Source organism: Grampus griseus, assembly GCF_964374135.1.
Source record: "Grampus griseus genome assembly, chromosome: 3".
NCBI classification, from domain to species: domain Eukaryota; kingdom Metazoa; phylum Chordata; class Mammalia; order Artiodactyla; family Delphinidae; genus Grampus; species Grampus griseus.
The window spans coordinates 104184923-104210933 of NC_139019.1; the positions used below are offsets into that span (position 1 = coordinate 104184923).

General features: G+C 40.0%; 1 protein-coding gene and 1 pseudogene across 2 annotated transcripts in view; one reads left to right on the top strand and one right to left on the bottom strand.

Moving 5' to 3' along the window:
- Positions 1-6872: 6872 nt before the first annotated feature.
- Positions 6873-7165, bottom strand: LOC309819857 (protein S100-A2-like; annotated as a pseudogene). The gene has a single exon. The product of its transcript is annotated as a protein S100-A2-like (transcript).
- Positions 7166-23139: 15974 nt separating this feature from the next.
- Positions 23140-26011, top strand: part of LMNB1 (lamin B1) — a 33543-nt gene continuing 30671 nt past the window's right edge. The window contains exons 1-2 of the mRNA XM_082651249.1: positions 23140-23155; positions 23797-23922. Of these exons, the coding sequence (XP_082507375.1) occupies positions 23911-23922 (12 nt within the window). The 5' untranslated portion in view covers positions 23140-23155; positions 23797-23910. The remainder of the gene's footprint in view (positions 23156-23796; positions 23923-26011) is intronic.

Consider the following 26011-nt stretch of genomic DNA (forward strand, 5'->3'; position numbering starts at 1 on the left):
ATGATAAGTGAGACTTTCCCTAGCTAATATGTTTACTTGGTCCTTTTTTTTTTTTATGGTACACGAGCCTCTCACTGTTGTGGCCTCTTGCGTTGCGGAGCACAGGCTCCGGACGCGCAGGCTCAGCGGCCATGGCTCACGGGACCAGCCGCTCCGCGGCATGTGGGATCTTCCCGGACCGGGGCACGAACCCGCATCCCCTGCATCGGCAGGCGGACTCTCAACCACTGCGCCACCAGGGAAGCCCTACTTGGTCCTTTTTAAATTTAATTTTTTGCCTTTATTGCATTTGTATGTATGTATGTATGTATTTATTTATGCATGCGATACGCGGGCCTCTCACTGTTGTGGCCTCTCCCGTTGCGGAACACAGGCTCCTTAGGCGCAGGCTCAGCGGCCATGGCTCACGGGCCCAGCCACTCCGCGGCATGTGGGATTTTCCCGGACCGGAGCACGAACCCGTGTCCCTTGCATCGGCAGGCGTACTCTCAACCACTGCGCCACCAGGGAAGCCCCGCATTTGTGTTTATTGATCATAGGATTATAGCACATTTATAGCTTGGAGGGGACTTGGATCATCTGATCTATCCAGCCCACTGTGTAGGTTCAGAAATTGAGACCTAGAGAGATAAGAATACTGGTACAAGATGCGGGACAAAAAGAGCTAACATTTATCTTCTGCTTATTGTGTTTGCCAGGTACTATGCTAGGTGCTTTACAGACACTGTCTTTTAAGTGTTATGATAACCCTGTTTGGTGGGTGAGGAAACTTGAGGCTCAGAGAGGTTAAATATTTTGCCTGGGATAACTTAGCAGATCAATGGCAGAGCTAGAATAGATCCTCGCTCTGTCTTCTAGCATTGTTACAGGGTTTTTACGTGGATCATGCCATTTAATACCGACCTGAAGCAGGCCCATGGAGCACTGTCATCTGTCTTACATAAGACTGTTGACTTTCAGGTTTGGGTGCTACTTTTGGAAATGGTACTAGATGTGAGTTTTTCACAGTGATATTTGAGATAATCTTGGATTTGTCAGGAGGGTGCAGTAACTGAGGCAGCTGCTTGAAATACTGAGGGCTTCATTTGCTAATAAGGAAAGGGTAAAAATGAATTACTGAAAGAGACCTCTTTTGTCTTTTCTTCCTTGTTGAAGAACTTCCTACTTTACTCCGTGCCTTAATAATAACTTTAAAATAAACTAAAATCTCTAAATAAGTCTTGAATACTCATGGCAGAAATATTGTTTTCATTTTTTATTCAGCACACATTTGTGGAACAGGTACTGTTACGAAGTGCAGGCTTGTACTGCTCGCCACACAGAAGGCCAGTAAATTGAGAAACGAGTTGTTGGGGCAAAGAATAGTGACTTTATTTGGAAGCCTAGCACACCAAGAAGATGGTGGACTAGTTTCCCAAAGAACCATCTTGCCTGGGTTTGGGTGCTAGTTTCTTTCAGAACAAAGAAGGGGAGGTGAGGGGTAAAGTAAAAAAGGTGATACATTGTTGCTAATATTTCCTGGTTCAGGCCAGAACGGGAGGGGATATGTTCATTTCTTCTTACCTGCATCCATTCCCAGGTGGGCCTGGTTAGGGTATTCCTAGTGAACTAAACAAAGGTATTTTAGCTTAACTGGGAGACAGGGTTCCTGGAGATGCTCATTATGTATACTTTAAGCTGTAGGCAACATCCATTTAATGATTAACTTATAGCAAAAGCAATAGAATACAAAGGTTAAAGTAGAAGAAACAGATCAATATGGAGTCAGGTTCTTCCCTATTACAAGTACTACATGCCAGGCCTTGAATCAGATGCTGGTAACAGGGAGATGGGACACTTAGTGCCTGTTAACAAGTTGCTTACAATGTAGTGAGGAAGATATAAAATGCACTACAGTATTGTGATACTGTAACTGCAATATGCTAGTACAATGTAACAAATGCTGTGATAGCAGTACCCACATCTTGCTATGGAGAAAGGGGCTACCCCTTTCTCCATACCACGTAAAGCAGAGTAGGAGCTTTGTAAAGTTTTGAGAGACATCCCAGAGGAATTGGGGAGGCAGTGAAATCTGAGTGTTGAGAGATAAGTAGGGTTGGCTTCTAAATGGAAAACATTAGTAGAGGTGTTGTCCTGAAAGGCAAGGAGATTTACAAAGGAATGGTAGTACAGTTTTGGTGTGATAAGGCCTAGAAAGTGTACATTGACTTTGGTTCGTGGGAACTTATTGTTGACTGTGAGGAGCATCTAATGGTAGAGAAGAGCAGTAGGGTCAAAGCCACTGACTATAATTAAGGAAGAAATGGGAATAAAGGTCATGAGTTTAGGTCATAAAGAGTGATGTGAAAGGAAGAAGACATTCTTAAAGGTCGATTTAAAGTAGAGTCTTACTCAATGTTTATATAACAAAACACTGGATAGGGTACCAGAACACTTATCCCTCTAACATTCTGTACTAAAAAAATGATGGCTTCACCGCCTTTGCTTAAAACACTTTAAGTGGCTTCCAGGATAGTAGCTTCTAGGATGAAGAGTAAAATCCTCAGTATTACCTAATACTAGGGTGGCCGTATAATTTAGCATTCAAACAGGGTTACTTCCTTCTTGGTGTGAGAGAGGGAGCTATTGATAATTATGCTGGGACACTGGTATCAATGGAAATTACCCTAGACAAACTTGGACATGCCTAAAAGTTCTTCTCTTCATGAGCTGGCTCCTGAATGACTGTGGCTTCAACTCACACCATACTTGGTCTTGCTCTCTCCTCTCCAACCATGAAATTTTTTATTCAGTCCTGTTTACCATGCTGTCTCTTAATAGGGCCTTTGCATATGCAGTTTCCTTTGTCTGGACTTCTGTCATCATTGGGTTAACTCCTCCTTAAACCTCAGATCTCTAATTCATTTCTTAGGGAAATCTTCCCTATCCGGTTTTGTAAATGTGAGCTTTTACAAAAAAACCCCCAAAACCTGTGACTATCCAACAAATGCGTATGTGTGAACATAATTTAAGGATTCAGAGATCTCCAAGACTTCTTATGAAAAAATTACCTTCAACTATTTTAACTGCTCCTTTGATATTTATCTTGATATCTAAATGGCATTATTGACTTTGTGCCATGGAAGATGAGGAATTGACTTTTTCATTTTGTTCTTCATAACAAATTTTTCTTCCTCTTATCCTCCCAATAGTCATACATTACATTTTAGTTGAGATTAGTTTAGATCAGTTTTGGTATATAAAGTATTATTTCACTGTGTTCTGCTGCAAATGCGTCTGTAGCACCAATTCGCTCATATGTGACTGGTAAATAGAGAAATGATATTGTAATTAGAGGTTGTATTGACTTACATATGACTTTTCCTAGTAAAGGAGAGTCAGAATATCAAGAGTAGAGTTCAGAGGGAAAGAAAGCTCTGATTTCAACTCTATTTTAAGAAAGTTAAAGGAGTGCCTGCACCCAGGATTCCCTCCCCCAGAGAGGTGTGCACCACCTTTGTTCTTGTAGCCGGGGTTGTGTTCAGTGTCTATTTCTATCTCTAATGTCTCAGTTTCTGCAAGCCAGCATGGCCACTCTGATGTTGTTGTGCATCTCTGAGCATCTCTTGAGGCAGCTCTAGACACACTAAACTGACTGCTTGCATTGTCCAAGTCATCTCCTGGAGTACTAATTATCATCATTATTATTTTTAAAAATTTATTTTTATTTTTAAAGTTTGTTTTTGGCTGCGTTGGGTCTTTGTTGCTGCACGTGGGCTTTCTCTAGTTACGGTGAGTGGGGGCTACTCTTCGTTGTGGTGCATGGGCTTCTCACTGGTGGCTTCTCTTGCAGAGCATGGGCTCTAGGCGGTTGGGCTTCAGTAGTTGTGGCATGCAGCCTCAGTAGTTCTGGCTCGTGAGCTCTAGAGCATAGGCTCAATAGTGTGGCACACGGGCTCAGTTGTTCTACGGCATGTGGGATCTTCCCGGACCAGGGCTCAAACACGTGTCCCCTGCACTGGCAGGTGGATTCCTAATCACTGAACCACCAGGGAAGTCCCTGGGGTACTAATTATGTTACTGCTAGTGCTCTGGTTACAAGGTTGCATAGGTTTTTAGTGGTTTGTTCCAACCTTATTTTTCCCATTCTTTTTAAATTTTAATATGTGCAGAATGTAAGAGTTTTCAGGAACACATATATTTTGTTATAGCAAAAATACCTATACTCTATGAACATAACCCCCAGCAGAATTCAACAGTGTACTATACTTAGTTTCCCTTCCCTATACCACCTTTTGATTGTCTGTGAAAATAGTATTTTTCCTACTTACTTAATTTTGTCTAACTATAAAGAAAGATGATACCAGTTGTTAAAACACCAAGTCATTCAGAATCAGGAGGCTTTCTATTAGTTTTATCTTATTTAAAAGAAAATATTTATTTATTATTGGGCTGCGTTGGGTCTTAGTTGTGGCACGCGGGATCTTCATTGTGGCATGTGGGGTTTTTCATTGTGGTGCGTGGGCTTCTCTCTAGCTGTGGCACGTGAGCTCAGTAGTTGCAGCACGCGGGCTCTCTAGTTGTAGCACGTGGGCTCTCTAGTTGTGGCGCACAGGCTCCAGAGCACACGGGCTTAGTAGTTGTGGAGTGTGGGCTTAGGTGCCCTGCGGCATGTGGGATCTTAGCTCCCTGACCAGGAATCAAACCTGCGTCCCCTGCTTTGGAAGGTGGATTCTTAACCACGGGACCACGAGGGAAGTCCCAGTTTTATCTTATTAAAGAAGTAGCATTTGGAGTCTGTGCTCTTTTCTAGTCTAGTTGCATTTCATAAGCATTGATAGTTTTGGTATAGAATTCTAAGTTGTAAAGAATATTTCCTCAGGATTTTGAAGGCATGCTCTACGGTTTTCTAGCTTCTGTTGTTGCTAAGAAGTACTAATGAGTGAAAAGTTAAAAAGCTTGTATCATCTTTGTGGTCTAATTCTTAAATTTCACAAGGATGTTCCTTGGTGTGGATCTTTTTTCATCCACTGTGCTGGTCATTTGGTGAGAATTCTTCAGTCTGGAAATTCATGTCTTCAGTTCTTGGAAACATTCTTAAGTTATTTTATTGATGATTTCTTCCTCTTATTACTTTTGGAGACTCCTGTTATTCAAATGTTGGACCTCTTAAATTGATCCTTTAGTTTTCTTATCTTAAAAAATCTCTTCTTCTCTGCTAGATGTTCTCAATTTTATCTTCCAATTTTTGCTGTCATATTCAAAATTTCCAATAGCTTCTTTTTATTCTCAATGGTTCTTTAGAGCATACTGATCTCATTTCAGTTTCATGGATGAAATGGTTGCTCTTTTCAGAAGTCTCCGTTTTCCTTCATAGTTCCTGATTGTTCCAAGTTAATTTCCTTTTCTAATTGTTTAGGTCTTTGTATCTGTCAGGAAACCAATAGATATCTTAATCAGAAAGGAAAACAATATGGAAAGTAGATGCTTATAAAAAATTATTAGAAGGGTCAGAGAAGCAGTAACAATACCTCAAACTGTAGAACTGATCTTCTTTGGGAGCTTTTATGTCTGAGGTCACCACTGAAACCACTGAATTGAAAAACAGTGTATAGCTAGCTATACTTCAGGACCAGGAAGCTGTCACTGCTGTTGCTGTAAGAATAACTGCCTCAAGACACCAAGCAAACTGGAGAATGGACTTAGAATGGACATTATTTCAGAAAAACTCTACAGACCAATATCCCTTATGAATATAGGTGCAAAAATACTGGCAAACCAAACCCACCAACATGTAAAATGATTATACACCATCACCAAGTGGGATTTATCCTGGGAATGCAAGGTTGGTTCAGTCTGTGAAAGTAAACAGTGTAATATACCTTATTAATAGAACGAAGGACCAAAACCATATGATCATCCCAATAGAGGAAGAAAAAGCATTTGACAAAATGTACCAGTCTTTCATGATAAAAATATTCAAATGAGGGATAAAAGGGAACTTCTTAACTTGGTAAAAGGTATCTGTGAAAAACCTGTAGCTAACATCATATTTAATGGTAAGGACTGACTGCTTTCTCCCTAACGTCAGGAATAAGACAGGGTTGCCCACTTTTACCACTTATATACAACATTGTATTGGAGGTTCTAGCCAGGGCAGTTAAGGAAGAAAAAGAAATCAGGCATTCAGATCAGAAAAGAAGTAGTAAAACAGCTACACAGTTGATGCTTGAACAGCATGGGGGTTGGGGGGGGCCGACTTTTGCAAGGCAAAAATCCATGTATAACTTATAGTCAATCCTCTGTAGCCAAACAACTGCAGATCATGTAGTAATATAGTTTTTAGTATTGAAAAAAATCTTCACATAAGTGGACCCTTGTAGTTAAAACCTTTGATGTTCAAGGGTAACCGGTGTCTCTATTTGCAGATGAAATGATTCTAAGAAAATCCTAAGGAATCTGTAAAAAACAAAAACTAAAAACTCTTGAAAGCTAATAAACAAGCTCAGCAAGATTTCAGGGTATGAAAGCAATGTACAAAACTCAGCTGTATTTCTGTAAACTAGCAGTGAACACTTTCAAAAATGAAATTAAGAAAACTTCATTTTCCGTAGCATCAAAGAGATGAAGTACTTAGGAATAAATTGAACAGAAGAAGTACAAGACTTGTATACTGAGAGTCACAAAACATTGTTGAAAGAAATTAAAGAAGACCTAAATAAGTGGAAGGACATCCTATATTGATGGATTAGAAGACTTAATATTGGCATATATATATGTATTTTTGGCGGGGGAGATGTCAAGAAGCAAAAACATCTACTGAATATAAAACTAAAAAAGACAGAGTCCTCCTGGGCCCAAGAGACCCATGGCAGGGAGCCAAGAGTTCTGCATCAGCGCTGCTCTGGGGAGCCCTGGAAGAAGTCATTGCACACGGTAGTGATGAGGGGTAGAAAAACAGTGTACTCCTGGAAGTCCACCTACTGGTTGCTGTCCTCGTCCAGATCACCCATCAGCTTCTTCAGGCCCTCCTCATCCACCTTCTCCACCACAAAGTTGGGCAGCTCCCTGTGCAGAATTCCTTCATCTCCCCCTTAGTCAGCTTGAACTTGTTGCCCTCTTGGTTGGAGTACTTGTGGAAGGTGGTGACCATCACAGCCAGAACCTGCTTCAGGGGACTGGACATCTTGGATCTGGGGCTGCTGGTCTTGGAGGGTCTCCTGGGGAGGTGGGGGTTGGCTGTGGTTCTTCTGGGACCATGAAAGCTGGTGGCAGACATTTTGGGGAGTATCCATCTGCATGAACTCTCCTCGAGGTGGACATCTTGCCCAGGTAACCAGACTGAGACCTGGCCCCACCCAACAGTCTGTAGGCTCCAGTGCTGGGATGCCACAGGCCAAGCCGCCAACCAGGTGGGAACACAGCCCCACCCATCAGCAGACAGGCTGCCCTAAGACTTCCTGAGCCCACAGCCATGTCTAGACACCTTAATATTGCTAAGATGGCAATTCTCCCCAAATTGACCCACAGATTCAGTGCAGTTTCTATCAGAATCACAGCTGCCTCATTTGTAAATCGAGAAGCTGAGCCTAAAATTTAAATGGAAATGCATGGTATCCAGAATAGCCAAAACAATCTCAAAAATTGGAGGAGTCAGTTCTTGGTTTCAAAGTTTACTACAGGGGCTTCCCTGGTGGCGCAGCGGTTGAGAGTCCGCCTGCCGATGCAGGGGTACACGGGTTCGTGCCCCGGTCCGGGAAGATCCCACATGCCGCGGAGCGGCTGGGCCCGTGAGCCATGGCCGCTGAGCCTGCGCGTCCGGAGCCTGTGCACTGCAATGGGAGACCCCACAACAGTGAGAGGACCACATACCCAAAAAAAAAAAAAAAGTTTACTACAGTAATGTGTGTGGTATTGATATAGGACAAAAGAATTTCAGTTTTTTTTTTTTTTTCCCCCTTTGCGGTACATGGGCCTCTCACTGTTGTGGCCTCTCCCGTTGCGGGGCACAGGCTTCGGACGCGCAGCCTCCGGATGCGCAGGCTCAGCGGCCATGGCCCACGGGCCCAGCAGCCGCTCTGCATGTGGGATCCTCCTGGACCGGGGCACGAACTTGTGTCCCCTGCATCGGCAGGCAGACTCTCAGCCACTGCGCCACCAGGGAAGCCCAGAATTTCAGGTTTTAATGACCCTGCTTGTCAGCAGCAAAATTGCCACAAAGACCAGGACGGTGGCCCCATGATACTTCCTTCTTTCATTGCTTATGGATGTATTAGAGTACCTAATTTGCATCCAGAAGCCTAGCTGCAAGAGATTCTGGCAAATGTAGGTTTTAGTTTTCTAGTTTAAGAAAGCACAACTGGGAGGGTGGTATGGCCATTGGGTGAGTCAATTCACAGAATTTTTCTCTGAGGTCTGATGACTATTGTATGTCCTCTGTATTCAGAAGTAGGGCTCTAAAAATCTGATGGGAAGCTCTACGCATGAGTGGGGCTTCTTGACTAAGCTTCATTGTGTAACAGTGGAATCATTTCACTGGGAACACCCAGTATCAGTGTCTTCAGGTCTTCTCTCTTGGGCTTTGGCTGCACAGCGTACTTTAAGCTGAGGGAGATTGAGAGGCAACATCAGCATCTGTAAAAGTCCACTGGAATTCTCCTGCCTTTTCAGTATGGTAGTGCTGCCTTTGGCTGTACCAGGTGACACCAGGTCTGAGATTCTGTTTTATTCCTTAGAGAGTAAACCTTTCCTCTTTTATCCTGGTGAATGAGGGGCCATTGGCCCAGGAGCATGGAGTGCGATCTGCTTTGCTTCTTAGATAGATTTTCATCTAGTCCTACTTCAGAGTACCAGGGTATCTCTTGCTATCAGCAGTATCTGCAGTATAAATTAGGTTACTTCTCACATAGCCCTGTGTCTGGCTTTGGGATTCAGCACTCTTGGGTGGACTAAGCTCATTTTCACTCATCTAATTTCAGCTTCTAAAATTTTGTTCTTTCCTCGTCAGTTGTTTTCATTGTGAATTTGTTCCTCAGTTGTTTAGTTGTGTTTCTGTAAGGGGTAATAGTGGAGTAATGTCTAATGTGCCATTTTTACCCAGAAGTTACATCAGGTGTTCTTGCAGCACTGTGTACTTTTTTGTCTTAGACAAGAAAGTTGCTGACAAGTTTGATTTGTTAAGACAATTTTGTGTGATTGATTGATTCCCTTATTAGAGTGGAATCTCTCTGTGGACAGGGCTAGTGTCTGATTTTGCTTCTTGTATCAGCACATTTCCTAGCACTCTCTAGGCTCCCCCAAAATAATTATTGACTTAGTAATAACCATTTTTTTAGGAGACTATTTTCCTATAAGATTGGGTTGCATATAACCCATAGAGGAGCAGTGAAATAACTAATGATACTAGTAACTGTATTGTTGGATAAAATCTGGGTTTGAAAAGTGATTTTCTGATGTGAAAAATGGCTATTGGCATAAAATCAGTCTCTTTCTGACCACACTGTATAAAATGATCACCCTCCCCTCTTCTCTCTCTCTTTTTTAAAAATAAATTTTATTTATTTATTTATTTTTGGCTGTGTTGGGTCTTCGTTGCTGTGCGTGGGCTTTCTCTAGTTGCGGCAAGCGGGGCTACTCTTCATTGCGGTGTGTGGGCTTCTGTTGCAGAGCATGGGCTCTAGGTGTGTGGGCTTCAGTAGTTGTAGCACGTGGGCTCAGTAGTTGTAGCTTGCGGGCTCTAGAGTGCAGGCTCGATAGTTGTGGCGCACGGGCTTAGTTGCTCCACAGCCTGTGGGATCTCCGTGGACCAGGGGTTGAACCCGTGTCTCCTGCATTGGCAGGTGGATTCTTAACCGCTGCGCCACCAGGGAAGTCCCTCTCTAACTCTTTATTCTGATTTATTTTTCTTCAAAATACTGATTACCCCAACTGTATAGGTATTTGTTTATTGTTTTCTTCTCCCCAGTATAGGGTACCTTCCATAAGATCAGATGGTATATATATATATGTGTATATATATATATATATATATATATATATATATATATATATATATATATATTTTTTTTTTTGCCATACGCGGGCCTCCCACTGTTGTGGCCTCTCCCATTGTGGAGCACAGGCTCCGGACGCACAGGCTCAGCGGCCATGGCCCACGGGCCTAGCTGCTTCGCGGCACGTGGGAACTTCCTGGACCATGGCACAAACCCGTGTCCCCTGCATCGGCAGGCGGACTCTCAACCACTGCGCCACCAGGGAAGCCCCGGGATGGTATATTTTGTTCGTTGCTGATTTCCACACACCCAGATCAGTGGCCTGGCGTATATAACGAAGTTGTGATTGTTGGTTGTTTTTTTTCCCCAATAAGTCATTTTTTGTTAGGACTTAAACTGTATGTGTCCACTCCCCACTCCTGTGTCTATTATGTCAGTGGATTTCTTTTGTTCAGAGAAATGGTTCTGTGGTCCAGTGTTGGTCTTATTTAATATTTTTCCTAATTTTAATCTGATTGCAATTAGGGATTGCCTGATTTTTTTTTTTTTTTTTTTTTTTTTTTGTGGTACGCGGGCCTCTCACTGTTGTGGCCTCTCCGGTTGCGGAGCACAGGCTCTGGATGCGCAGGCTCAGCGGCCATGGCTCACGGGCCCAGCTGCTCCGCAGCACATGGGATCTTCCCGGACCGGGGCACAAACCCGTGTCCCCTGCATCGGCAGGTGAACTCTCAACCACTGCGCCACCAGGGAAGCCCAGCTACTCTTACATAAGGTGAACCTGACAATCTATAATAGCTTCTCAAAATTGCTAAGAAGTGATCTAAGCAACCAGAGAGTTGCCTAGTATTTTGCTATAGAATATTATGAATGGGACTTAAAACTGACCTCAGAGTCAGTTTTGGTTTCCGTAAGCTGTTGTTTTATCTGACATGTGAAGGCAGTCATTTAAAAAATCCAGATGTTTGAATTTCTATTTTTTATCTTTAGAAACATGAATGATTCTTGTCTGTTTTTTTCAGATGTGTAGCTTTTAAAAGGCTGTATTCTTAAGTCTATCAATATTATACTTTGGGTGAATTTTTCCATAAGAATACACATCTCCAACAGATTTTATGCATTTAGCAAGCATTTGGTGAACACAGATTCTTGCCCTTATCTATTCTTGTATATATGCAGTGTAATAATCTTTGGTGGGTTTCATGGAAATGCCATTTAATATCCAAAAACTAATTTTGTATACCTTTTTCTAGATATGCAATTATTCTATCTCTAAGAGACCATCTAATAATTTAGGTCTCATTTTCAATTGCTTTATGTAACACTTTGTTCTTATATTTCTGTATATGAGAATCAATGAACAAGGACAAAAGTACTTGCGAAAAAAGTGAAAATTAATGGCGCTTGTAAAAGAAGGAATCCAAACCCAAGCATGTGTATAGATCCCATACTGAAAATGAATATGGATTCTTTGTTCACGGGTACATAATAGGTGATTTAGAGAAGCTGAGTTCAGGGACTTTTGTGGCTGTGTTGCTAGTCAAACTAGAAAATTCATTCCACTGAGCGTCTGTGATATATACTGACTTGTATGGTATAAACTGACCAGTGAAATGTTAACAGAAAGGCAATAATTTGCCAATGCTTGATTAAAACTGTAATTTTTAATTAACAGTTTTTAATTTAAAAACTGTTCTGTAATGAGTTTCAGATTATGTCCTAAGTATGTCTTTGTCCCTCCAGTTCTGCTTCTTAATTTTTGTTTCACACTAATTCTTTGTTCCCTGTTTAAGTGGTCAGTCTAATTTTTCGAGTGTTAAAATTACAATATGATTCAAGTAGTTATTATATCTTACTAGGTCTTAAGTTATTTTCTGTGTCATATATATGTGATATGACTTTATTTAAATGCTCTACAATTACTACCTAGCAATGATGCACTTACCCTCATTCATTTTCCAGCAATTCTGTAATTGGTTGTATTTTCTTTCTTTCGTTTTTTTTTTTTAATATTTATTTATTTTGGCTGTGCTGGGTCTTAGTTGCGGCACATGGGATCTTCATTCCGGCATGCAGGATCTTTAGTCGCGGCACGTGGACTTCTTAGTTGCAGCATGCAGGCTTCTAAGTTATGGCATGCATGTGGGATCTAGTTCCCCAACCAGGGATTGAACCTGGGCCCCCTGCATTGAAAGTGCGAAGTCCTACCCACTGGACTGCCAGGGAAGTCCTGGTTGCATTTTCTAATCTCCACTTCCTTATTGGTGGGAGTAGTCTGGAATGGGGTACCCTTAGACGAATAAAGGATACCCCTGAGGGAGTGGGATACTTGAGTCATCCAAACAGAAAGGGTAGTACAGAGTCCTAAGCGAGCAGACACTGAGTTCCAGAGCCAGGTAGTTCAGTGCAGAAGCCAGGGTTGAAATGCTGATCCGAAAACAAGTCAAGTTCAAAGAGTTGGTAAGTTGAAAAGCCAAGATGATTAAAGCAGTGAAGTACAGTGGTATTGCTGGTAGTCAGAGGTGGTCAGGAGTAATTCAGAAAGTAGCAAGTAACGAGTTGCATTTAGGTTAGTCCTACAGGCCTCAGGAGATTATAAGGACAGGTCTCAGATTGTTAATTAGAACCAGGTTCTGTTGGAGAAGTACATCACTGAGGCTATGTCTTAACTCTTGACTCACTGCTATAGAATGTTAACAGGAATGTAAATGTATCCTTTCCAGTTGATTATTTTTTTTAATGGTCAGATATTCGATTAGACCTGGTTGCTTGCTATGACTGACAGTCAAGCTTACTTGAAATGAAAGCTAATTTTATTTATTTTTATTTATAGATAAGAGTTTTTAAATATTTATTTTATTATCATTTATTTTTGGCAGCGTTGGGTCTTCGTTGCTGCGCGTGGGCTTTCTCTATTTGTGGCGAGCGGGGGCTACTCTTCATTGGGGTATGCGGGCTTCTCATTGCAGTGGCTTCTCTTGTTGCGGAGCATGGGTGCTAGGCACGTGGACTTCAGTAGTTGTGGCTCGCGGATTCTAGAGTGCAGGCTCAGTAGTTGTGGCACACGGGCTTAATTGCTCCGTGGCATGTGGGATCTTCCCGGACCAGGGCTTGAACACGTGTCCCCTGCATTGACAGGCAGATTCTTAACCACTGCGCCACCAGGGAAGCCCTAATTTTGTTTATTAAGGAAGGAAATTCTTAATTAGAATAGAGTGTTAATTACATTTTATAAAACTTTTTTTTTTTTGCGGTACGCGGACCTCTCACTGCTGTGGCCTCTCCCGTTGCGGAGTACAGGCTCCAGACGCGCAGGCTCAGCGGCCATGGCTCATGGGCCCAGCCGCTCCGTGGCACGTGGGATCTTCCCGGTCCGGGGCATGAACCCGTGTCCCCTGGATTGGCAGGTGGACTCTCAACCACTGCGCCACCAGGGAAGCCCTTTATAAAACTTTTTTCTTAGCTGCAATTAAAGTTTAGGTTCTCACGTGAACATTTACAGTAAATCGGTATGTTTTCTGACTTACACTCAGCAGTGTGCATACTTGAGAATGTCTCCTTATCTGGAGGTAGGAATAGGCAGGTCAGTAAGTGAACAAATCCAGTTAGGAAATATAGTCAAAGAAAAATGCCAATCTCTTCAGTGATACTTTCTGATAACTTTGGATTCCTGTCTCAATTACTCTTTGTTCTGGAGCATTGTCAGATGTTACTCTGTGCTTAGGTAATGTGTATTTTTCTATTCATGTGCGAATGTTTTATGATGTCAGTTTTGCAGGTTTCTGCACTTAGCTCAAGACTTCCTGCATCATTTTTTTAAAAACAAATTTATTCATTTATTTTTGACTACATTGGGACTTCGTTGCTCCGTGTGGGCTTTCTCTAGTTGCGGCGAGCGGGGGCTACTCTTCGTTGCAGTGTGCGGGCTTCTCATTGCAGTGGCTTCTCTTCTTGTGGAGCATGGGCTCTAGGCGCGTGGGCTTCAGTAGTTGTGGCATGCGGGCTCAGTAGTTGTGGCTCGTGGGCTCTAAAGTGCAGCCTCAGTAGTGGTGGAGCATGGGCTTAGTTGCTCCGCGGCATGTGGGATCTTCTCGGACCAGGGCTCGAACCCGTGTCCCGTGCGTTGGCAGGTGGATTCTTAACCACTACACCACCAGCGAAGCCCTCCTGCATCTTTTTTTTTTTTTTTAAATGATAATAAGGGTTTATTTCTCACTCCTATGTCCTATAAAGGCTCAGCTGCCACTCTGTTCCATATCTCCATACTGAAGCCAAGCTGATGGAGTAGCCTCTCCTGGGAACATTTCCTGTCATTGAGACAGAGGGAAAGAAAGATGGGAAACTATGTTCTTAGTGTCACTTCTGCCCACTTTTCATTGGCCAAGTGAGCCCATAGGTACTCTGGAGTTCAGCAGGGCAGGCTTTTATTTATTTATTTTTTTGTAAGTATATTTATTTTTGAATTTTATTTTATTTATTTTTTTATGCAGCAGGTTCTTATTAGTTATCCATTTTACACATATTAGTATATATATGGCAATTCCAATCTCCCAATTCATCACACCACCACCACCACCCTGCTACTTTCCCCCTTTGGTGTCCATGTTTGTTCTCTACATCTGTGTCTTAATTTCTGCCCTGCAAACCAGTTCACCTATACCATTTTTCTAGGTTCCACATATATGCGTTAATATATGATAGTTGTTTTTCTCTTTCTGACTTACTTTACTCTGTATGACAGTCTCTTGCTCCATCCACGTATCTACAAATGACCCAATTTCGTTCCTTTTTATGGCTGAGTAATATTCCGTTGTATACGTGTACCACATCTTCTTTATTCATTTGTCTGTCAGTGGGCATTTAGGTTGCTTCCATGTCCTGGCTATTGTAAATAGTGCTACAGTGAACATCGGGGTGCATGTGTCTTTTTGAATTATGGTTTTCTCTGGGTATATGCCCAGTAGTGGGATTGCTGGGTCATATGGTAATTCTATTTTTAGTTTTTTAAGGAACCTCCATACTGTTCTCCATAGTGGCTGTATCAATTTACATTCCCACGAACAGTGCAAGAGTGTTCCCTTCTCTCCACACCCTCTCCAGCATTTGTTGTTTATAGATTTTCTGATGATGCCCATTCTAACTGGTGTGAGGTGATACCTCATTGTAGTTTTGATTTGCATTTCTCTAATAATTAGTGATGTTGAGCATCTTTTCATGTGCTTCTTGGCCATCTGTATGTCTTCTTTGGAGAAATGTCTATTTAGGTCTTCTGCCCATTTTTGGATTGGGTTATTTGTTTTTGTAATATTGAGCTCCGTGAGCTGTTTATATATTTTGGAGATTAATCGTTTGTCCGTTGATTAGTTTGCAAATATTTTCTCCCATTCTGAGGGTTGTCTTTTCATCGTAGTTTCCTTTGCTGTGCAAAAGCTTTTAAGTTTCATTAGGTCCCATTTGTTTATCTTTGTTTTTATTTCCATTACTCTAGGAGATGGATCAAAAAAGGTCTTATTGTGATTTATGTCAAAGAGGGTTCTTCCTATGTTTTCCTCTAAGAGTTTTATAGTGTCCGGTCTTACATTTAGGTCTCTAATCCAGTTTGAGTTTATTTTTGTGTATGGTGATAGGGAGTGTTCTAATTTCATTCTTTTACATGTAGCTGTCCAGTTTTCCCAGCACCACTTATTGAAGAGACTCTTTCCTCCATTGTATATCCTTGGTTCCTTTGTCATAGATTAGTTGACCGTAGGTGCATGGGTTGATCTCTGGGCTTTCTATCCTGTTTCATTGATCTATATTACTGTTTTTGTGCCAGTACCACATTGTCTTGATTACTGTAGCTTTGTAGTATAGTCTGAAGTCAGGGAGCCTGATTCTTCCAGCTCCATTTTTTCCCCTCAAGACTGCTTTGGCTCTTCGGGGTCTTGGGTGTCTCCATAAAAATTTTACGATTTTTTGTTCTAGTTCTCTGAAAACTGCCATTGGTAATTTGATAGGGATTGCATTGAATCTGTAGATTGCTTTGGGTAGTATAGTCATTTTGACAATATTGATTCTTCCAATCCAAGAACATGGTATATCTTGCCATCTGTTTGTATCATCTATAATTTCTTTCATCAGTGTCTTATAGTTTTCTGCATACAGGTCTTTTGTCTCCCTAGGTAGGTTTTTTCCTAGGTATTTTATTCTTTATGTTGCAGTGGTAAATGGGGGTGTTTCCTTAATTTCTCTTTCAGATTTTTCATCATTAGTGAATAGGAATGCAAGAGATTTCTGTGCATTAAGTTTGCAACTTTACCAAATTCATTGATTAGCTCTAGTAGTTTTCTGGTGACATCTTCAGGATTGTCTATGTGTAGTATCATGTCATCTGCAAACAGTGAGCTTTACTTCTTCTTTTCCAATTTGTATTCCTTTTATTTCTTTTTCTTCTCTGATTGCTGTGGCTAGGACTTCTAAAACTATGTTGAATAATAGTGGTGAGAGTGAACATCCTTGTCTTGTTCCTGATCTTAGAGGAAATGGTTTCAGTTTTTCACCATTGAGAATGATGTTTGCTGTGGGTTTGTCGTATATGGCCTTTATTATGTTGAGGTAGGTTCCCCCTATGCCCACTTTCTGGAGAGTTTTTATCATAAATCGGTGTTGAATTTTGTCTAAAGCTTTTTCTGCATCTATTGAGATGATCATATGGTTTTTATTCTTCAATTTGTTAATATGGTATATCACATTGATCGATTTGCATATGTTGAAGAATCCTTGCATCACTGTGATAAATCCCACTTGATCATGGTGTATGATACTTCTAATGTGCTGCTGGATTCTATTTGCTAGTAATTTGTTGAGGATTTTTGCATCTACATTCATCAGTGATATTGGCCTGTAGTTTTTTTTATTTGTAGTATCTTTGTCTGGTTTTGGTATCAGGGTGGTGGTGGCCTTATAGAAAGAGTTTGGGAGTGTTTCTTCCTCTGTAATTTTTTGGAAGAGTTTGAGAGGGATGGGTGTTAGCTTTTCTCTAAATATTTGGTAGAATTCACTTGTGAAGCCATCTGGTCCTGGACTTTTGTTTGTTGGAAGATTTTTAATTACTGTTTCAATTTCATTACTTGTGATTGGTCTGTTCATATTTTCTATTTCTTCCTGGTTCAGTCTTGGAAGATTATACCTTTCTAAGAATTTGTCCATTTCTTCCAGGTTGTCCATTTTATTGGCATAGAACTGCTTGTAATAGTCTCTTAGGATGCTTTGTATTTCTGCAGTGTCTGTTGTAACTTCTCCTTTTTCATTTCTAATTGTATTGATTTGAGTCCTCTCCCTCTTTTTCTTGATGAGTCTGGCTAATGGCTTATCAATTTTGTTTATCTTCTTAAGGAACCAGCTTTTAGTTTTATTGATCTTTGCTATTGCTTTCTTTGTTTCTATTTCATTTATTTCTGGTCTAATCTTTATGATTTCTTTCCTTCTGCTAACTTTGGGGTTTTGTTTGTTCCTCTTTCTCTAGCTCCTTTAGGTGTAAGGTTAGGTTGTTTATTTGAGATATTTGTTGTTTCTTGAGGTAGGATTGTATTGCTATAAACTTCCTTCTTAGAACTGCTTTTGCTGCATCCCATAGGTTTTGGATCGTCGTATTTTCATTGTCATTTGTCTCTAGGTATTTTTTGATTTCCTCTTTGATTTCTTCAGTGATCTCTTGGTTATTTAGTAATGTATTGTTTAGCCTCCATGTGTTTTTTTTTTATGTTTTTTTTTCCCTGTAATTGATTTCTAATGTCATAGCATTGTGGTCAGAAAAGATGCTTGATAAGATTTCAATTTTCTTAAATTTACTGAGGCTTGATTTGTGATACAAGATGTGATCTATCCTGGAGAATGTTCCGTGCACACTTGAGAAGAAAGTGTAATCTTTTGTTTTTGGATGGAATGTGCTATTAATCTCAATTAAATCTATCTGGTTTATTGTGTCATTTAAAGCTTGTGTTTCCTTATTAATTTTCTGTTTGGATGATCTGTCCATTGGTATAAGTGAGGTGTTAAAGTCCCCCACTATTAATTGTGTTTCTGTCGATTTCTTCTTTTATAGTTGTTAGCAGTTGCCTTATGTATTGAGGTGTTCCTACGTTGGGTGCATATATATTTATAATTGTTATATCTTCTTGGATTGATCCCTTGATCATTATATAGTGTCCTTTGTAACATTCTTTATTTTAAAGTCTATTTTATCTGATACGAGTATTGCTACTCCAGCTTTCTTTTGATTTCCATTTGCATGGAATATCTTTCTTTTGATTTCCATTTGCATGGAATATCTTTTTCCATTCCCTCACTTTCAGTCTGTATGTGTCCCTAGGTCTCTTATGGACAGCATATATATGGGTCTTGTTTTTGTATCCATTCAGCAAGCCTGTGTCTTTTGGTTGGAGCATTTAATCCATTCATGTTTAAGGTAATTATTGATATGTATGTTCCTATTATTTTCTTAATTGTTTTGGGTTTGTTTTTGTAGGTCCTTTTCTTCTCTTGTGTTTCCCACTTAGAGAAGTTCCTTTAGCATTTGTTAGAGCTGGTTTGGTGGTGCTGAGTTCTCTTAGCTTTTGCTTGTCTGTAAAGCTTTTGATTTCTCCATCAAATCTGAATGAGATCCTTGTCGGGTAGAGTAAACTTGGTTGTAGGTTCTTCCCTTTCATCACTTTAAATATGTAATGCCACTCCTTTCTGGCTTGTAGAGTTTCTGCTGAGAAATCAGCTGTTAACCTTATGGGAGTTCCCTTGTATGTTATTTGTCGTTTTTCCCTTGCTGCTTTCAGTAATTTTTCTTTGTCTTTAATTTTGCCAGCTTGATTGCTATGTGTCTCTGCGTGTTTCTCCTTGGGTTTATCCTGTATGGGACGCTCTGTGCCTCCTGGACTTGGGTGGCTATTTCCTTTCCCAGGTTAGGGAAGTTTTCAACTATAATCTCCAAATATTTTCTTGGGTCCTTTCTCTCTCTCTTCTCCTTCTGGGACCCCATAATGCAAATGTTTTTGTGTTTAATGTTGTCCCAGAGGTCTCTTAGGCTGACTTCATTTCTTTTCATTCTGTTTTCTTCATTCTGTTCTGCAGCAGTGAATTCCACCATTCTGTCTTCCAGGTCACTTATCCATTCTTCTGCCTCAGTTATTCTGCTATTGATTTCTTCTGGTGTCGTTTTCATTTCAGTTATTGTATTGTTCATCTCTGTTTGTTTCTTCTTTGATTCTTCTAGGTCTTTGTTAAACATTTCTTGCATCTTTTTGATCTTTGCCTCCATTCTTATTCCGAGGTCCAGGATCATCATCACTATTATTATTCTGAATTCTTTTTCTGGAAGGTTGCCTATCTCCACTTCATTTAGTTGTTTTTCTGGGGTTTTATCTTGTTCCTTCATCTGATACATAGCCCTCTGCCTTTTCACCTTGTCTGTCTTTTTGTGAATATGGTTTTTGTTCCACAGGCTGCAGGATTGTAGTTCTCCTTGCTTCTGCTGTCTGCCCTCTGGTGGATGAGGCTATCTAAGAGGCTTGTGGAAGTTTCCTGATGGGAGGGACTGGTGGTGGGTAGAGCTGGCTCTTGCTCTGGTGGGCGGAGCTCAGTAAAAACTTTAATCTGCTTGTCTGCTGATTGGTGGGGCTGGGTTCCCTCCCTGTTGGTTGTTTGGCCTGTGATGACCCAACACTGGAGCCTCCTCGGACTCTTTGGTGGGGCTAGTGACAGACTCTGGGAGGGCTCACGCCAAGGAGTACTTCCCAGAACTTCTACTGCCAGTGTCCTTGTCCTCATGGTGAGACACAGCCACCCCCCGCCTCTGCAGGAGACCCTCCAACACTAGCAGGTAGGTCTGGTTCAGTCTTCTGTGGGGGTCACTGCTCCTTCCCCTGGGTCCCGATGCACACACTACTTTGTGTGTGCCCTCCAAGAATGGAGTCTCTGTTTCCCCCAGTCCTGTCGAAGTCCTGCAATCAAATCCCACTAGCCTTCAAAGTCTGATTCTCTAGGAATTCCTCCTCCTGTTGCCGGACCCCCAGGTTGGGAAGCCTGACGTGAGGCTCAGAACCTTCACTCCAGTGGGTGGACTTCTGTGGTATAAGTGTTCTCCAGTTTGTGAGTCACCCACCCAGCAGTTGTGGGATTTGATTTTATTGTGATTGCACCCCTCCTACTGTCTCATTGTGGTGTCTCCTTTGTCTTTGGATGTGGGGTATCATTTTTTGTGAGTTCCAGTGTCTTCCTGTCGATGATTTTTCAGCAGTTAGTTGTGATTCTGGTGCTCTTGCAAGAGGTAGTGGGAGCACGTCCTTCTACTCCACCATTTTGAACCAATCTACCTGCATCTTTTTTTTTTTTTACCTGCATCATTTTTAATGAATGAAAAATAATACAACTAGAAAACTATGACATAAGTTATGTTCAAGATGTTAACTTGCTGCTTGGCCCACGTTTGTCCTTGTTGTGCTTGTATGGCATATAAAACTTACTGATTTGTGGCTTCTTAGCAGATGGAGACTTGAGTGTAAGCAAAAATTTCTTTCATGACCCATCTAGCCTCGGAAATTGGCAAGGTAATAGGGAGGACATCTAGGAATGTGAATTTTAGAGATTACAGAAGTGTCACAGTTATTTTTTCTTGTAGGAAAGGACGTGATATTTTACATCGCATAAAAAAAGCAGAGTGAGTTTTTGGGGGGAATGTATGGGGGATTTTCATTTAACAATTACCAAAACACTCATTGTCTACAGGTTGTCTATACAGAAGATAGAAGAATAATAAGTCATGGCTGTTGCCCTCAAAGAGTTCTGTCTCTCAAGGTAGCTAAGTATATCCACAAATAGATAGGATCAGTACGGTAAGTGTAATATAAGTATGTGCCACGTGCAGAAGCAGTTTTCGACTCTCTTCCCTCAAGCCAGGGCATGTATGGGGTTAGCTTTTATTTGTAATTTTAAGCACATTTCCAACTTCTGATGTATATCTGCTTAATTTGTTCAGTAATGTAAAAGTTACAACTTTAAGAAAGAATTTATAATGGAACAATTTATATTTTTACAGAGTAACGGTGGTATAAGTGACTGAGAACTTGACATCAGATTTCAGCTGGTACCATTGCAGGGCTAGAGGGTACCTATCACAATAAGATAATAGCATATCCTACTCATCCCCTTAGTCCACCACTCCTTGTCTTACCTGGTCTTGATTTTTGTTGAAGAAATCACCATATTCTAGCCATTTAGGTGTACTGTCCTAATTTTTGGCTTCTCGAATTTCCTACACTCCACAAGACCATTGCGCAGTAATTTCACTTGTGCTACAACATTCTGAATTTGGAATCATGACATGTATTATTATCTATTAAGCCAATGAAATCAAACAGACAGAACATGCAGTAGCCAGTAAAATTGGTGTGAATTTTTTTTTTTTTTAAATTCAGTATCCTTCTTGGTGGGCCATTTTGGTTTCTGGGAAGCACAGGTTCACTCTCCTGCCTTGAGGCACCATGTTCAGAAGCACCACATTATGATCTGAGACTTAAATATTAGACAGTGGTGCAGTAGAATTTTTGTAACTGTTAAGTAAGTAATTTTGAGTAAGTAGCTTTTGTAAATATTGTGCAATTCTCTATTATGGTATTTTTCCCTGTCAGCTCTGGTCATTTATATAGTGAGATAAAGTAATAGCTCCTCTACAAGCACTGATTCTTTTCTATGGTGTTCCTAGCTTTCAGACCCAGCACTTGTATGAACTAGGCATTTTTGTTACAAAGTAGTGACTTTGTATGGAATGTGACTATGTATGGAATTTTTTTTTCCCCAACAGTCCGTCCCCCCGCACCACCTTCCTAAACAAAGTCTTCAGGGAAAGGCTGCCATCTTGTGGTTTTTAAAAATACAGGATTTAAGAAAAAAATTATTGTGATATGACTGCTGAGATTTTATGTGTGTACGTAGTTGTTGTATAATACCAAAATGAATAAGAAATGAGTACTATTAAATCTTCTCTTCAAACTACCTTTGCTTATCCTTTGGATAGCTGTTTTCTTCATTTTATTATAATATTACAATATTTTTAAAAAGTTCTGTTAACTAAAGATTCCTCTGTTAAGCCCACTCTCACACATCAGTAGTAGAAATACTTGTCTGTAATATCAGTTTTAATTAAGAATGGCTATCAAAAATTTTTATGTTATTAAGGCTTTGCCCATATGACTAATTAATGATAATGGACTTATTTGGATTAAAAAATACTGATCTTTAAAATATAATTATTTGACAAAATGTATCCTAAGGAACCTTAATTTTATAATGTAGAATTCCATTTAATAAAAAGTGATATTTAGAAGTAAAAGAAACCTTAATTTGAGTTTCATTCTTGGATAGTTAATAGTATAAACAGGAAAAATTAACTTTTCTTCAAAATACTAGGAAGCCCCTTATTTGTAGTTAAGGAAATTTTAAAATCACCTCTTATGTAAGAAATGGAAACTACTTGCAAGCTTAGGGTCAGTTAATTCTTAGGTAATGTCAAAGGAGTTTCTATATATCATCAAGTCATAAAATTATTTTTTAAAGTAACAGTTCATTTTCACTTACTTAATCTCATCGTTTATCTTGATTTATGTCTCCTGTACATCTTATTTTATAATATTCATTGTATTTAAAAATAGTAAATTTCCATTTCTTCAAAAATGTTTTAGTGAAGCATATAGATGCCTCTTTATAGAAAAAGGAGGACTTGTATTCTCCCTCAGAGACAACCAGGATTCTTGTACGTTGGGCCTATGGACATTTTAGACCTAGAGTCATTCCTAATCAGGGAAGGGAAATCATTGAAAGAGAAAGTTATTATTCACCAAAAACTCTAGATCTAGTGTTCCTGAATTGCTCCTGTAATTTTAGTAGGTTATGGCAGCCTTTATTTAAATTGCCTCTTCTTTTATTTCCCCCTTAAGCAGGGAGGGAGAAGGCTTCAAGTCAGAGGTATAATTTGATTTCTTGCACTTTTTCAAATGTCTTGCAGTTATGCTAAGAAAGAATCTGATCTTAATGGAGCCCAGATCAAGCTTCGAGAATACGAAGCCGCGCTGAATTCGAAAGATGCAGCTCTGGCTACTGCTCTTGGTGATAAAAAAAGTTTAGAGAGCGATTTGGAGGATCTGAAGGATCAGATTGCCCAGGTAAGGTAAACTCTGCTCTTGAGCCGTATTTGGCAGGTTAATTGCCCCATTTGTTTTGATTGATTGATTGTAAAATTTATTTTATGCTTTTTACGTTTAAAAATTTATTAAGTTATTTTGGTGGGTGGTTAACCTGCAAGGATAGCCTTGAACTAGCTAACATGTAAAGCACCCTCACCTCTCAGTCCTTGTGTCTGGATTATGCAGATCTTGTTGCTGCTCTCTGTCCTCTCTGTTGTGCTTATGCTCATTCTGTTTCTTGCTCTCACAGCCTATTTCATTATTGTACCAAATTGCGAGGTAAGAAGAGAGAAGGTGTCATAATGGTGCTCTGCACACAGGAAAAAATGAAAGTGGTAGCTAAAATCGTTAGTTTGAGTTTTCAAATGTAAGTCATAGGTTTCTATTCATTCCCTGTTGCCGTTTACCAAATTTGAGAGGTGTTTTGATGTGACACTCTGTGGGTGGGACCAGCAGTTGAACCCACAGTTCTGTGATAAATGTTATCATGAGGGACTCTCATACATTAACAAATATATAGAAATTGTAATACTTGATTTGATTCAATCCGTAGGTATCTATTAAATTCATTGCTAAATGGTTGCTGTATAATTTTCATTAATTCTTTTTCCTTATATTAGTTGGAAGCCTCTTTAGCTGCTGCGAAAAAACAGTTAGCAGATGAAACTTTACTTAAAGTGGATTTGGAGAATCGCTGTCAGAGCCTTACTGAGGACTTGGAGTTTCGTAAAAACATGTATGAGGAGGTAATTATATATAATTTTATTTTTTTTAAGGAATGGAGGGATCCCAAAAGGCTTTGTTATAAGCTATACGTATGAAAAATGGGAAGAATTTTGTAGGCAAATTATTTAAGGCACTGATGCTAAAGGACTGCGAGGAAGAAGTCAGGGTGCTATGGTAAACTTAAAAGCTTTTACTTCCACCTAACTTAAAAAGGCTTGGCTACAGCTGTTAATTACTATCAACCTCTGCATTTGTATTAGTTATATGTTTTGCCTAACAAATTACTTCAAATTAACAAATTACTTCAAAAACTTAGTAACTTAAACCACAGACTTTTATTATCTCACAGTTTCTGAAGGTCAGGGATCTGAGAGCTGCTTAACTGGATGGTTGTTTCAGGGTCTCTCATGAGGTTGTAGTCAGGCTTTCAGCCTGGGCTGCAGGAACCGGTTTGGAGTTCATTCGTAGGTTTTTGGCCAGAGGTATCAGTTCAGCATGGGCTTCTCTATAGGGCTGCTCACGATAGGACTCTTCGAGTGAGTGATGAGAGAGAGAGAGCAAGACAAGCCACATTAACTTCTATTAACTAATCCCAAAGTGATATACCCTCACTCCCCATCACACAGACCAACCAAGATGCACTATGGAAGGGGGATCACACAGCGGGTGAATACCGGGAGGTAGCAACCACTGGGGGCTGGTTACCCAGAGCACTTACAGTTATATATGTATATCTAACAGTATCATTTATAAGCCGTAACTTCTGGTTAAGCCTTGAGGGGTGAAGGTAGCAACATTTGCCAAAAAAGAAGTGTACTGTAATACAGTTGAAGAAAGGGGAATATATATTTTCTCAAAATTGAAGACGGTTGGAATTCACCCAGGTTAGAGAACATGCAGTTAAATACATAATGTTTTTAAAAGTAATGTAATTTTGAAAACGGTGACTAACAATGCTTTTAAAATAGAAATTTATTGTAGAAGTTAAATAATATTTTTTATTTGGAGAAAAAATAATATAATAAAAATCTGACCATTTTTGTGACAATATAATATTAAACTAGGTATTGTGGGGGCAAAGTGCACTCACTGGATAAACAGCCAGACTTTGGACAGTTCTTGCGTCAGTTTCCTATTTAAAAACGAAATATCAGTACCTGCTATTTTTTCTTCAAGGTGTGGTGAGGATCAAAGTGGAATATTGTGTGTGATAGCTTCTTGTAAACTACAGTGAATGCTGTCATATAGTAATAATTATTATCATTATTATTATTTTCAATAAATCTATTTGTTTATTATTTATTTTTGGTTGCATTGGGTCTTCGTTGCCGCACGCGGGCTTTCTCTAGTTGCGACGAGCGGGGGCTACTCTTTGTTGTGGTGCGCGGGCTTCTCATTGCAGTGGCTTCTCTTGTTGCCAAGCACGGGCTCTAGGCACTTGGGCTTCAGTAGTTGTGGTGCACAGGCTTAGTTGCTCCGCGGCATGTGGGATCTTCCTGGACCAGGGCTTGAACCCCGTCCCCCTGCATTGGCAGGTGGATTCTTAACCACAGCACCACCAGGGAAGTCCCTGTCATATAATTATTAACTACAGTTCTGCTTATAAATTGAAGTATCTTTATATTAAGTTGACCTACATTTTTGTTTTGTTTTGTTAAAATTGTCCGTGATCTATTATTTCTTACTTTTGACACTGTGTGTACTCCTGCATCTTTAAACCAGGAGTTGAGTATTTTTTTCTTTGTAAGTCACTGATTCTACATAAAATGTTAAGTGAAAAACGGCATCAGTAAAAAGTAATTTAGTATTTTTAGAATGTTTGGGTAGCAACTTTGAATTTTGGGGTTTTGCCTTTTTGAGAATGAATTTAAAATATTCCTCATTTCTTTCTTTTAACATGGAGAATAAAATTCTATGCAATAAATATATGTAAATTCCTTATTATGAACAGTTTAGGGGTAAGAAAGAGGAAGGAGAAAAACAGGAAGAAGAGGAAAGGAGGCAAAGGGCAAAATGATTAGTAGGTACTCAATATTTGTTGAACTAAACCTTTCATTTGCATATTTTTATGATTTAAGTATCATTCGCGTCATCATATAGATGTGAGCC